The sequence below is a fragment of the Microchirus variegatus genome (genome assembly GCF_963457635.1).
Source record: "Microchirus variegatus genome assembly, chromosome: 18".
Classification (NCBI taxonomy): Eukaryota; Metazoa; Chordata; class Actinopteri; order Pleuronectiformes; family Soleidae; genus Microchirus; species Microchirus variegatus.
In genome coordinates, this window is record NC_139819.1 from 14,781,367 (window position 1) to 14,796,922 (window position 15,556).

Below are 15,556 nucleotides of genomic sequence, written 5' to 3' on the forward strand. Positions count from 1 at the left end.
GTGCTATGTAATCTGCTATTACATAGCAGCTTGCTGTAATACTGATGACGTTGAATTTTTTTTGAAAAACTGCTGTGGTGGAGCAGTGGTTATCTTATATTAAGAGTAAGAAAATAAATCTATTTCTATCGTTGCCATCATTAACCCTCTAAGGTACACACCAAGAAAAGGGCAAAGAAAAAAAAATGTATTTGCATTTTTTATTAATTTATTTTATTTACTTATAACAATAACAAAAATCAATAAATATATACATATATATATATATATATTATTATTTTTTATTTTTTTAATTATACCCTTCATTATTTTAGATACAGGCCTCTACCAAACGGTAGAGACATCTGTTCATAATAAACCTTGTTTGCATAATTCATAAAGTACAACATTCAGAACAAGTCACATTAATTTAGTGTTAGTGAGTTCAGCTTGATGCATTTTTCAATGAGATATAGTGACTTAAAGTGTGCTCGACCAAATGGTTGCGTAGTACCTTAAAGGGTTTAATGAAGGTGTGGAAGTAAAAGCACCAGAGGAGCAACATCGATCTGACCTACCGTAGTTCTGTTTCTCAAAAAGGAATTTTCCTTTGCAGGAGATGTTTTAACTCTTCAAATTGCCACCCACCACACTGACTCATTCATTCACTTGGTCATTGGTAAAACTGTAAATGAAAGCCTTAAGTTTCACCTCATTGCTCTTTTTTTTCTGCAGCACAATAACAACAGGTAGAGAAGCACACCAGAGAAGCAGCTCTAAGATTACTAGGTGGAGGATAAAGTGTCTGCCTTCACACACAGTTCACTCACACACGGAGATTTGCCACAAGCTGCAACTAGCTTAAGTCTCCACAACCTGTTTAATAACACTTTAGCTGAAGTAATTTACATGTGCGTTTCACACATTCAGCTGACACTTAGTGATTTACACTGATTACAGTAAACAGTTAAAACAAGCGCTAAATACCTGCTATACGGCCAAAATGATGTGCAAACAATGCAGACGGCAGAGCAAGGTGAGGGTCAGCGCCTCGGGCTCATTTCATGCACACAAGTAATACAAAAGAAGGAGTAGTTCTGCTTTCTTTCTCAGGAGCAGAATGGAATATTTTATTATTTAATGATTACATAATTATTCTAGTTAGGACTAGCACTCTTGCCTTTGCAGCAAGTCTGACCCGGGTTCCTGGGTTCGAGCCCCGTTTGGAACAACTTGGGAACAAGGGCCTTTCTGCAAGGAGTTTGCATGTTCTCCCCGTGTGTGCGTGGGTTTTCTCCGGGTTCTCCGGCTTCCTCCCACAGAGTCCAAAAACATGCGATATGGGGATTAGGTGAATTGGTCACTCTAAATTGACCGTAGGTGTGAGAGTGTGAGGTGAATGGTTGTTTGACTCTATATGTGGCCCTGTGATGGACTGGCGAACTGTCCAGGGTGTACCCCGCCTATCGCCCAATGTCAGCTGAGATAGGCAGAGCACCCCCCGCGACCCTCTGGTAGAGGGTAGATAATGGATGGATGGATGGATGGATAATTATTCTGCAGTAAAACAACGGTTAAGATGTCCTGCTGAAGGAACACCCAGTGTCAACAGATGTTTAGTTTTTAGAAGCCATATTGTTAATTGAGTGATGTTCAGAATTATTATCCTTAAAGGGCCAGTTTGTGAGATTTAGTGACATCTAATGCTGAGAGTGAAGGCCGAGGACTCCTCCTGCTCAACCCTCCTTTCCCCAAGCACTTCAGGGAACTACGATATCCTTCACATACCAGGAATGATGGCGTTTCTCCTCATTTTGCAGAGCAAGATTCTGCACACTTTGGCTGGTTTTGCTGTAGAAACATGGCAGTACAAGACGGTGGCCTCTGTAGAACAAACCCCTTGCCTATCTAACATAAATTGTGAGATTTAAAAAATATATTTTTTATAATTATTTCAAAGCTATTTCACACGTATACAAACACTTAGGGGAGTATATTCAATCTCTGCCAGTAACCTCCTCTTAAATTTAAAAACATTGGACCTTTAAAGAAAAAAAATGAATTCACTGACACAGCAGGCAACAACAACAACAAAGTGTCTTCTCAACATGTGTCCAAGAGAGATTTTCTAATTCTGCATGAAAAACTGCTGCTATCCAGGAGGGACTTGGAAACAAGCACAGTGTCGGTGTCAATGCAATACTGTCCCGCTAGTTGCTAAGAGAGAAGGTGGGAGTGAGGGTGAGGAGGGCTAGGAAGGGTGAGACTCGGGGCAGAGTGAAAGCAAAGGGGGTGAGAGCAAGCACCAAAAGGAGGGATGGAAATGAAAATCCCATCGTTCAAACGCAATTTCAAAGCTGTGTGTGCTCTAGCCAAGAGCCATGGGCACACAAAGAGGACTTTGTCCCAGCAGCAGAGGCTCATGGGATAGTGGATGGAGGAAGAATGCCCGCTGCCCAGTAGAAAGCTTAGTATGACTGCCACTAAAGGCCTGTTTAGTCCCACTCTTGACATGCATCCTACACAAATACCTTCCTTCTCCTCTGACCTTTTTCAAAAAAAAAACACAGCACAGTAATAGGCTCCATGGGATCCAATAGCACGTTGACTGTCTGTGACTGTACACGGCAGCGATAACGCAAAACACGCCGCATCGCCTCGTTCAAAGACGAGAGAGGATGACTGGGAAACTGGGGAAACGCTCTCCATTCAGTATGCAGGGCAGCTCGCACACCAGGCTGTGATTGGGGATTTGTTTGAATGCAGAGTGAAAACCCTGAGGGTGATCCATTGAGAGCGAAGCATTTATACCCAGAACAGTGAGCTCTGGTATGTTGTTGTTACAGCTGAGGAGGGCATGTTGTGATGAAAATGTAACAAATACCAGCTGCAAGGGGAAGATGTATAAATGAGAATAAGGGCCAATTCCAATTCCTACCGTAAGCCTCAATCTTAACCCTCAAGCTCAACCCTTAATCTTAACTGGCCCTCAAAACCAAGTGTTGAGGGTTATTTTGTCACTTAGAAATGGGACACCCCTTAAATGCAGATACGTCTTCAGACTGTAGGGGGCAGAATAACGCGAAAGCTGCGTCCAGTCTGTCAACTCCAAAAAAGAAGAAGAAGAAGAACACATTTAAGTCACGATTATTTATTACGATCCGTTTGTCAGTCAAGTTATTAGGTTGTCAGTTAGTTATAAGATGATACTCATACAAATACAACAACCACGGACATATTCAGCTGACAGTTACCACACACCACGGCTTATTGAAAAGTAAACCATAGCAAACGATCGCGTGTGCTCACTGGCCGGCTATTGACAAAAGATCGTAAAATAAAAATGTTCCGCAACAATGACGTCAGTAATCCATAATATGGGCCTAAACTAAGATAATACAATGGTTTTTGTAATTTTTATGTCTATTAACAAAGAAAATACTTCACACATTTGTAGCGTACTCGTTTCGCTGCTTTCGACCCATCTTTGTTATGAGAAAACACGCAATGCATTCTGGGTAGCCCTTGCTCCCAAGGGTGGTCTCAGAAAATCTCAATATTGAATGCGATACAGCCCTTAAACTCGCCCCTCAACTTAATTTTTCCGAGAATCGGGACAGTCCTTGCACTAGAGGGAGCGCACATTTTTGAGATTCAGGGTTAGGATTGAGGGTTAAGCAAGGAATTGGAATTCACCCTAACACTCTAGTGTCTGCAGGTATGACAAATGCACAGCCAAAAAGATGTGATGCCTTTGTTTCAGGACATTACACCATTATGAATTAGAAATATACCACAGCTTATGAATCTTAATTTATCCAATTCACCCACTAGGTTTCCTTCAAGTGACCACATTCAACATTAACATGTGGAGGTTTGTTTTCTAACTTCCTTCTGTCAAATGTCAAGTTTTTGCAATTAGATTAGCCAAAACAAATTCCGGTAGCATTTTTAAGTCGTACATTTTCACTGCAAACTTGGAAATTGCTTTCTTTCAGGGTATTTGGAACCAGGCAAAGCATATCTAGAATTGTATGAATGCTTTTCTCTTTCAAACTAAAATCTATAAATGCTGAAAGATGAAACATTTACCTCCCTCTTACCGTTGGACAGTTTAAAAATGTCCGCTTTAAAATATTGAGGCATCAACTTCGAAAAGTCTAAGTATTGCATTATTTTTTTGTGAAAAGAAGAAGTGACATTACTTTGAAATGCAAACCTAAAACTGAACACAACACTGCAGTCTTAGCTTGGTCTCCCCTGACTTTGGGAAAAGGGGGGGGGGGGGGGGGGGGCAGAAACAAACTCATCAAAATAAGCAGAGGTCAAATATCTCTGTACTGGACACACATTCAACCAGGAGATGTGTGCACAGTTTCCTGCAGTGTTCATCTAAGCAAACAAGACGATTTCAGTCGTTATGACAGACGAGGGTCTTCCCCTGGGGCCGCAGGACGTTATACTGCCTATAATGTCTGTGCACTATTGACAGGCCGGACAGATTCTTCTACATTTGATTTGATTTAGAAGAACATTAAAAGAAATTCTTACATTTATGGTTGAAACAATAACGTTTCAATGAATGACTTTAAAATGTAAAAAAAAAAAGGTGTCTTTTTTTACTGTGGTTTTTACTGTTTACACACAGTAAAAAACCAATGAACCAAGTGCACTCGGTCCATGTTTGTGATGTTTTGCCATGTCGGAGCACACTTCACTAATTCCACCAGAGAAAATCCCACGTAACATAAACAGCATTTACGCGATTCCTCCCATATGAACCAGCAGATGAGTGCAGTGTTGACAAAACGTCACCGCACACGTTCTCCTGCCAACATAGTGGCGTTTTCCATGAATGGAGAATTACCAGTGTTGTTCCAAACAAACAGGCATGCAAGGTTTCAGTTGTTACTTAATCAAAGCGTGACTACGCTGGGTTTTTTCAGGAATGGGCGATCGTAGTCGCTACCTTTCACACGCATGCAGAGAAACATAGCCGTTATAGGTTGGATTTTAAGGGATATATTCATAATAAAAATGTATTAAAAAGAAATCAAACATCCCTAATGTGACCCTATACAAGATATATTTAGACCCTGGATTGATAGAATGTTCTCCGAACACTGTTTCGAACCTCAACTTAAACACAGTCGAGGAAAAACATCACGTTAGGTTTAACCTCCAAAACTGACCTTCCTTCCACTCTTCCCTCACTGTCTCTCAGGCCTAAGGCCACATCTCACTTTTCACTTTACGGAACAGAAGAGGCTGCAGCCAACCAAGAATACATGCTGGCACACAAAGACAGATACACTTATGTCTACAACCAAGGACAAAGGACACAGAAAGGCGCACACTTGTACACGGCACTCAAAGGGCTTATATCGACACCAGCATGGTTTTGCGTGAGCAGCCATTATTTCCAATGAAAGTTCACTCTGCTGTGTCAAAATGGACTCGACAGTCAGGAAGACACGCAAGGTTATTTCTGTCCACTGAGTGGACTCGGCAGCTTTTGTGGGGTCACAGAGAATGGCAAGGTTTCAAAGAGCAGCTTCAAGAGAGGACAGACGTGAATCCTAATCAGCCTTGACATGGAATCCATCAGAACTTACTGAGAGGTTTGAGGATGCTGTTGCTGGTCTCATCATTGTCCGACTTGTCAAGGGTGCCCTCTGTTGACTTCTCCTTTCTGTCCTTGTGGCCGGTTTTCCGACGGTGACGCCTCCGACGACGGTAACTCTTAGGCACGTGCACGCCGATGTAAATAGTGTGGTGACCTGCGGAAATATAAATACATTTTCAATGAATATAACATTCAACGAATCAGAAATACACGATATACATTGTTAATGAGGTGAACGACTATTCTCGCTGCAAACGTCTGGTCTTTAATGGAATTTGTACATAGGTGTATAGAAGACCATTTCCAGTGTTTTAATGGTACATTGTGGTTGCTAGAAGGCTATTGGATGATTAGAAAACCCTTGAAAACCCTTGTGCAATGATGTTAGCACAGCTGAAAACAGTTTTGCTGGTTCTTTGATCAAAGGGCAAAATTATTATTTTGAATAAAAAACATTATTTCTTATCTTGTCAATGTCTTGACTATATTTTCTATTCATTTTGCAACTCTTTTGATGAATAAAAGTGTGGCTTTTAATGTAAAACACAAAAAAATTGTACAGGTGACCCCAAACTTTTGAACGGTAGTGTACGATCATAATCCCTGTTTGGTGAGAGCATAATGACACATAATAACTACATGATGACGGTAAATAACCACTTTTCACATCTGTTCCATGGAGAACATTCTCGTGTGGCCCCCAACATATCAAAGACAGCGTAACACAGCCTGCGGTCGAGGTTTCAGTTCGCTGTCAAAACAAATATTTGGACAGAAAAAGTAGCATGTCGCAGTGAAGATGGCATGACTGCTCGCATGGCTGCATCCTTCTCATAAAAGCTGGCGTCGTACCAACAGAAGGACGTGTTGTTTTACAGGTAGTTCGCTGGTTTAGGGATCATTAATTACCAGACTTTATGCCAATAACACAGACGCCATGCCAGAATGCATTGCAATACATGCTGGTCATTTGTCTTTTATATATACACACTATACACTGCGCGTGTGCTTCTGATTCAGCATATTAGTGGCAGGCCGGTGACCTGGCTCACATTCATCTTTCCTCTAGACCAGCTCGTGTCGGTCAAAGGATAAGTGGATATAGATTTATCCTGCACTAACTTATTAACTGCTGCAGGTGTGAAATAAGTGTTATTTAACTATTTAAAATTAGAATGAAAGATTAGTAGCTCTCATAAAACTTTAAAGGTGCATTATGTAATACATCTAAATCAACAGGCCATAAAATCCTCCTAATATGTCACAGAGACTGAGAGAGAGGAATAATAATAATAATATAACAAACTGAACTCACCAACAACAACAGTGCAGCCAAAATATTTGCCTTAAAAATAATATTTTGCAGACTGCAAATCATGTTTATGTTTTGAAATCCTGATTTGGCATGTGGCGCCACCTACCGCCGTCTAGCTATCATTGCAATCAGTAGAGTCTCAGCTGCCGAGCAACCACGGGTTGACAGTTACGTCAGAAAACCAAACCTAAAAGACCTCGGTATTTTGAATTTGAATGTAGTAACCGTTTTTGACCACATTCTTACATATGGCACCTTTAATTATGAGAAGAACACTGCATACACTGATAGCTAAAAGAGGTTTGTAAAACACCAAAAGTGCTCCTGGGACAAAAGGCTCTGTGCGATCATCGTCACAAATGTCACTTATTCTATCGGGCTGAGAAACACTGAGCCAAAGCCAGCACATGACCCAACCAGGAAGTGGCTGAACTCCTCAACATAACAAACAATGATCTCTCTTGATGCACAACGGCGCTCATTATTCGCTCGTACCACAATGCCTTGTGTTTTAGGGGTTCATCTAAATTCACTGATCCCGACGAGTGTGTGACAAGCAAATACTGAACATCAGGGACGAGGAAGCTCTAAGACCCTTTGTACGTTTCCTAAAAGGGGAATGTTTTACTTTATTTACTGCTTCTGTGTCTATGAAGAGGTTAGGTAAGGTAGCAACAAAATATAATACACTGTGTTTTTTATGAATTCAATAATCTGTGAGCAGATGGTGTGGTAATAATATAAATATAATCATGGCAGTGGCATATGAAGAAATATACTTTACAGGTTCTTCAATAAAAAGAAGTCAAATGAACAAAGACAAACGAGAAATAGAGAAACCGACAGAAAGAGACAGAAAAAAAGAAAGAACCAGTATCACCCTCACCACATTTGCCTCTCACTGAACTTTTGGTTCAACAATGACGGCACCTGTCCCGTGTTTACATGATAACATGAAAACACAGGGAAGGAGATCAATCGAACGTGGCGAAAAAAAAAAAACCTGCTGGCGTCATTCACCGTGAAAAAGACAACACAAAATGTATCCTAGAAAACAAAACTGAGGTGGAGCAAGTTCAGTAAGGGGGGTCACAGCAGGTTAACTAAAGATGGTGAATTTGTCTTTGCATTAAATTGATTATCACAGTATCGTGATATTATTGGTATCGTGGACCGTGTATTGCGTATCGTATCATATTGTGAGGTAGCCTGTGATTCCCACCCCTACATTGGACTGCACAGGATAAGGGAATACGGCAATTCACCCTGATTTTAACTCATTTTAACTCTTAATAGGGCGCGCTGAGCACTGTTTGTGTAACTAGAGTATGCGTTCATTGTGAACTGGCCTACGTAGGTGCATCTAATGCACTGTTTAAATAAGCATGAAAATACTGTGCCATTAACTTTACACCAGGTGTTTGTTTTGTCGATGGCAGAATGAATTTCTGCTGCTTCAACATAGCAATGCACCCACGATGATGGACGCAAGGGTGCTGGGCATGAAAATGACCACTGTGCTGTTTGGAAACAATGACACTTTCACAACATAACATCGGCTGTATGGAACAGAAATTTATTGTCTTGCAACTTGTTCATCAAGAAACAAGATCCAAGAGGCAGATGGCTGAACGGCGGCAAAAGAGGGGAACAAAGCCATACAGTAGATGGACCAAAAGAAAAAAGACCATGTTGCCATTAGAGGTGACAGATGAGCAGTAAAGCAGAGGGTGAAGGCATTTGCTGAACAGCAACAAGACAAGAGCGGAGAGAAAGAAAGAAGAGTAATGGAGGTGGAATAAAAAAACAGTTGAGTCAAGGCGATGGAAAGGAAGATTTGCACACTGCCAAAGCAGCTTTGTAAAACGACTTCCGCTTCTTTTTTGGCCTTGGAAGAAGAACTTCTTTTGGAGTGGGCCCCGTTAGAACACACATTGAATGAAATGAAATGCTTGTGTTTGCAGGGAGGTTTGTTTCCCTCACTAGATTTCTGGGGAGATGCAACACCATTGCCAGTTTCCACAGTAACCACACTGCTGGGACCTGCCCAGTGGGGAGGATGGCAACACGCCGCACAGAACCATCAGCATGCTAATACTGAACAGCTTTAAATGTAACTGTTGGATGGAGAGGGAGAGATGTGGAGATGTGGACAACTGCTCTTATTTGTTTTAGAAGATGGTGTTCCTTATTGGCAGTTATTCTGAAAACTTTAGACACTCTGAATTGCAGAGTGACGTATACAGAGGACAGCTACAATGAACCTGCAAGTGATCAACTAATGTGCAAGCAGTCAGTTTGAGGGTTTTTATAAGAGAAAACAACATAAGTGTTTAGGGACGTTGTCATTTTGAGGTTTGGGAAACACAGACAAACTTTTTTTAAACTGTTTTAAGTTCACACAACTAATTGATTATTTGAGAATATTATTATTATTTGCACACCTACACATACAATCATGCATCACTTAAACACGAGGCCTTCTTTTAGAAGAATACAAAATGTCTAATTTGCATAATACCTACTATAATAGCAACATATCATAACTAACATACATGCACTATTTTGGATGTGACAGAATGGAATAACATTATGTTTGGTGGTGAAATCATGAACATCGTAATGGTAAATTCAATTTCTCTGACTCTGAGCTAAAACTGCCCATCCCCCTATACCATACCTGCCCAGTACAGAATACCAGGTCCTTTGTGTATAGTGTATTGTATATTGTGTATTGTGTGTAGCCTGAACTTGCACCTTCCTACAACATCCGCAGGGAGTCGGCTCCCCAATAGCTCCAGTAGACAAAGAGGTGCGAAAACGCCGCCTTGACTGGCAGACTCTTTGTCTATTGGAGGAATGCAAAAGGGGAGTTGCATAGCTACGCCCTGAAAAGGTAGATTCCTTGCCTATTGGAGTAATCCAAATGGGGAGTTGCTCAGGTATAAATGTGGAGGGCTCACTTTGCTCAGGGTCTTTCTCCAGCAAGGATCACTCCTGTGAAGATTGACCTTTTCCTTGCAACGAAAATAAGATCTTGTCGGTCGGCAGAGGTTCTCTATTTCATTCTTCACCAGCAGCAGAAAATTTCCACAACAACATGTACACTTTGATACCTTAAAAGACCCAAAAAACTGCAGTGGACTGATAATGGTATCTGTAGTTACTCAATGTTGTGATGTCCGTTTCAGTAGCAGGCAAAAAAAAAGAAAAATGGTATCTGGCCATCCTTAATCAAGTGGGACTTAAGCTGCGAAACTAGATCATCTATTTTGATCATTGACGTTGTCTGTGACACAGGGTCAGACGCCAAACATGTTGGTGGAATGCAAACACAGACTAAGCAGTGTCAGATTAAGATCATTTGGTCATTGGACCAAAGCAAGAGCTTTATCTTGTACAATGTGAAAAATGTCTAAAACTACCTCGTCTCATCTTTTTCTCCTTTTCTTTTTAAATCAATGACGGTGAGATCACTGGAGAGTCCAGAGAGAGATTGGGACACATGCGGACACAGCTGAGATGCTGCTTATGCACGGGGAGTTAGACGGAGTGAGGCAGAGTTCAAGCTGAGGTGACACCTGACAAAATGTTGATCAACAGCATGAAGGACACCACTGAGCAGATTCTCCTCTGCTGTCTCTGTTGCATGAACCGTGTATAGAAATGAACTGCTTAAACGACCTCAGTTTAGTACAAACCTAAAGATCTTATATCACAGCCAACGGCATGTTTTCACATTCATTTCTATAGTGGTCTCAAACTTGCGGCCTCCCCGTTCAATTTCATGCGGCCCACCGCGTTATAATGAGTTATTTATGTATCTTTTTTTGCATCATAAATACGTTTATATTGTGAACTATTCATCGTTCCATATCAAAGCGAACACTTTTATTTTGAAATTACATGAAATATCATCACAAATACTGTTATTGCTGTATCTTTTTTCACTTGACTGGCCCTCTGCTGACAGAGACACTCAGTGGCCATGTGAGGTCATGTGAGTTTGAGTTTGTGAGTTTGTAGGCTTCTGTAGATGGTTAAAAAGTGTCATCTGTCACAGTCCACACAGATATAATGCCGACTTAATACTGACTGTGATGTGACTACATGTTTTAGGAGTCTATAACAGATTTATACTGCACAGAAATCACTTGTGTTAATGGTATATAAATGACATTTTTGCAATTAGCAATGTTTAAGACGAGCTATTCAAACGGGAGGATGTTGGATTGTAAAACTGCTTCTGTGCCAGGTCTATTAATCCACTGGACTGGAACCAAGGAAAGTGTTGTATTAGGTGCAGGGTAGTGTGTCACCACCGTGTCGGACTAAACTAGTTCCTCTAATCAGCAGTTACCAGGTTAAGGTTTGTTTGAGGTTAGGGAGAAAAGAAAATGGTCATCGATTTATAATTAGTCGGTCGAAATGATAAAATGAGTTTGCAAAGACAGCTAAATATATATATTTTTTTTTTAATGATAGCAGGGATCTCGACAACAATACTACACAAAATGTTTCAATGATGAAATAACTGCAAAACGTTAAGACACAGATACAATTTACTAGCAGCCATTTGTTAAAGACTGACATTTTAACATAACCTAATGTTTGAGGGTGTTTTCCAGTAGATTAACAGTAAACACAGGATCACATGCTCCTCATCCTACGTCTTTCTCGCACCAGGTTATTAAACAGGGAGGGTAGTGGTGTTTGTACAGGAAGTGCATGAAGATGTAAAAAAGAAAGTATATCATTAAAAAAAATGATTTGACATAATCTGAGTAACTTTCAGGAATCTCACATTCAGAGGGATGAGAGAATGTAAATAAACTTACCCTCTACCTCCTCGTCGTCACACTTGTGCTTCTGTAAGGATGCCCCCCGGTCCAGCACCGCCTCGTCCTCCACCCTGTAGTAGTAAAAGAGGAAGAAAGACTGCTCACACTTTTCCTCCAGCGACAGCGCGGAGCCATAGCGCTTCGGCTCGTTCACCTGCAGTAAATTCGTATTGGGATTGAGTCTTGTGCTGCTGGTGGCGCTCATCTCTACCCATCAAAAACTCATTGACAGCACCTCATGTGACCACCTCAACTATCTAGAGATAAAAAAAAAAAATACGAACGTTCAAGTGTGACAATGCATGCCGTCCTTCAGAAGGGCAAAGTGTCTAGCCAATGGGTGCAGTGTAAAGGATTTAATCTGATGGAGGAGGGTGAGGGACACGACAGGAAGTCTCTACTAATTGAACGAAATGTCACAGGGACTGGTGTTCGTCGTGTACCAAATACACACAAAGTAAGTGAGACGACAAGCCATTAAAATCTAGGTCTGACTCTGTTTCAAGTTAATTAGACACTGAATCGAGGTGCAGTGTTTTAATATTGCTGCAAACAAAACAATGTCAGAGAGAGAAAAAGGTGTTGTGTCTAATCACACACCCACACACACACACACACATGACAAAGCCTCACCATCTGGCAGTTAATGCCTGCCGGCCCCCTCTTCAGCACCCTCCACCTTACAAACAAGTGGGGCATCACATGTCTGTCTACTCATCCGCCCTTACAGGATTACGCTGGCTTTACTTAAGTGACAACACACACACACACACACACACAAAACCACAACAGGCCGGAGCGTCGGAACCTTCGCTGCCGTCCAAGAGGGTTATACACAAACATGTACTCGTCACCTCAGACTGGGCAGCGCTGCTTCCCAGCAAACGTCGATACGTAGAGGATTCGACATGTTTCATTCAAGCAAAACAACTTTTGTTTATTTCAAGTGTTCAAAGTGGCTGCCACATGAAAAAAAAAAAAAAAACTGTCTCTGCAGGTATTAACATGAAGACATGATTTTAAATAATCATTTACACATTAAATAATGACTTTGTTGCGTCGATTGGGAACCCTTCACACATTTGTTGCACACAGACATAAAACAACATGTCGTGTCCTGGGTTTAACCCTGATGAGATCACTGACAAACGGCAAAAAACCTGCACATGCTTATTCAGCAATAACGATTTTAATAATCAATATTCTCAGTAGTTAAAGTTGTAGGAGGAGGTAGAGAAGGAGGGGTGTCTTTCTTAGCCTTAAGTGTGAATTGGTGATTGATTTGTCCACTGACATACACATTATTAATAATGATGATTATTATTATTATTATTATGACTTTTCCATTCACCAGTCATTTAATGTTATTGTCACTGTGTGAAGTTATGTCTTAATCTGATTTGGTTTTAGAGACTAATTTAGAGTCGCTGTGTCAGTCTCTCACTGTGTAATGTTAAAGGTGCACTATGTAATAAATCTAAAGCAATTAGCCATAAAATCCTCCTAATATGTCACAGATGCTCAGGAATAATGTTCATATAACAAACCGAAATCACCAACAACAGTACAGCTAAAATATTTGCATTAAAAAAATATTTTTCGAAATCATGTTTTGGCATGTGGCGCCACCTACCGCCGTCTACCAATCATTGCAGTCAGTAGAGTCTCAGCTGCTGAGCGACCATGGGTTGCCAGTTACGTCAGAGCTACAATGGAAATGAAACGAAACCTAATAGACCTAGGTTGGAATGTCAAAAAAAGCCAAGATAAAGTTTGCGGCAAAGTGACGGTCTATATAGGACATGCTTTTGAACGGTGAAGTTCAAACGGTGAGTTGAAAGCTGAGAGGAATTTAATGGTCTTCTTCTGACACTGATAGAGAAAATATCAGCGGTAGCTGAGTGGTGAAGTAGGTTGACTTATGTATTATAGGTCAATTTTATTTACCTTATTATTGTATAAAGCATTTATAAGCTTGGGATGGATAAATATTACTATAAATAAATAAATTGGGTATGTGTTGTGGTAATTTTCCCTCTATTTTATGTTTGCTGATGATAGAGATGATGAGACCACATCACCTCTATTACGTCAAAATAAACACATACACTTTGGCCTATTTTGTGGCATTTGCAATTAGAAATAAAGCTGTTATAATCATAGAAAATAATAATAATAATAATAATGATAATAATAAAACATTTTTTAAATCATTAGTTGGGTCAATCAGTCTGCACTTATATTTCTAACCCTAACAGCTTATCAAGCTGTGGCAATAAAGGTGTCGCTCTCTCTGCTCTGAACCCTGGAGTGTGATTTTTTTTTTTTTCCACAGTCAAGCAGAGGGGCTCCTTTCCGTCTCTACCCTGCCAACACTGTTCTACCCTCTCCCTCCATTGCCACCTATAGAAAAACTGAGGACATAACAAGTGAAATTCAGCCCAAACAGGTCACACACCCCATTTTATGTTACTTTTTTTTATGTTTTTATGTACTCTGAACTTCACACATTCTTGTTTTATTTAAGTTCCACTGTAATGAAAAAATTATGAATATGAATATGAAACTAACAATAAAATCAACTGTTATCTGTTATTGTTAACAGTTTGTGTATTTATCTCGTTTTGTGATTTACAACTACTTACTAATGTTCCATCTTCCGACCTGAGGAATATTTTCCGGAATTTTCCTTCAAACAGTATATTACATTTTTGCTTTCTCAAAAAAAGAAACGGTGTGTAGTAGTTGTAGCTGTGAGACAAACAATATGATAAATCTTGCATTTTAATATACCAGTTAATTTTACAGGATTGTTGTTGTGTTACCATATGTTTTCATATTCTTTGTTTAATAGTACTTTAAGCAGCAGGACTTGTCTTTGAATAATACATACTCTGCATATCAGCTTCATCTTCACATCTACACCCAGAGTTCATATCTTGTGACACAATATGATTTTCTTTATTCGCTAAGCTTTTATGTTTGTTAATTAACTATAAACAGAATGCCGTTTGTTTTAATATACAGTACAGGAAATAAAAACATACAGTTGTGCATGCATTCAAAAGCTGCTGACTTTCATGGGACTTGCCTTGTCTCTTGTGTGTTCGGGAATTGACTACTTGGGAATGTCCATATAACTTTAAAAAACTGTCTACTGGGATTAATAATAAAATACTTTCAAACCACATCATATTTCCACTGATAATATTTTAAAGTGAAGTTTTTGGCATGAGGCGTACGAAGAATGTAAACAAAGAAGGAAACCAAAGGAATGCTAACTAGACCAAAAAGGCTACATTTGATCATAAATACAGTGACACCTTCCAAATACAATAGGCTGTTACTTTGCACTCATGATTGTAAATTAGCAGCTATCTGTGTGTCACTTCACAGATACCGTATCAGCCTCCCTGTCCTTGTAGGGCCAACTGTAATCTGTATGTGTAGCTTACATCCACTATCTTTGTAGAGAGGAGTGTTCTCTGTACCTGCGCTGATGCCACTGTCCACTCTGTGTCTAAACCACGGAACCGTCAAACAGTCTTCAGTCATTCAGGCTGTGTCATGGTGTACAGTAGCTATGCATCACATGAGAATAGGTCATGTGTGTCTTGTATCCTGGACATCGATCAAAATGTCCTGGGGTTATCAGATTTTTTTTTTTTGTTAATGACAACAATGTTGGACTTTAGTTTTCACTATAAATGAGGTTAAACAAAATCAAAGAGTCACAAAATGTTCCACTGTGTACCCAAAATAAACTCGGCTCATGTGCAAAGCAGAGAGCAGGAT

The 15,556-nt window shown here is 40.1% G+C and overlaps 1 protein-coding gene across 1 annotated transcript in view; it reads right to left on the bottom strand.

Annotated features, from left to right (window-relative positions):
• The window catches only part of slc4a4a (solute carrier family 4 member 4a), a gene marked incomplete at its 5' end in the record, with an annotated part of 43,586 nt that extends 31,620 nt beyond the window's left edge, over window positions 1-11,966 (bottom strand). The window contains 2 exons of the mRNA XM_083904581.1: window positions 5,595-5,759; window positions 11,759-11,966. Coding sequence (XP_083760707.1) covers window positions 5,595-5,759; window positions 11,759-11,966 — 373 coding nt within the window. The remainder of the gene's footprint in view (window positions 1-5,594; window positions 5,760-11,758) is intronic.
• Window positions 11,967-15,556: the final 3,590 nt, after the last annotated feature.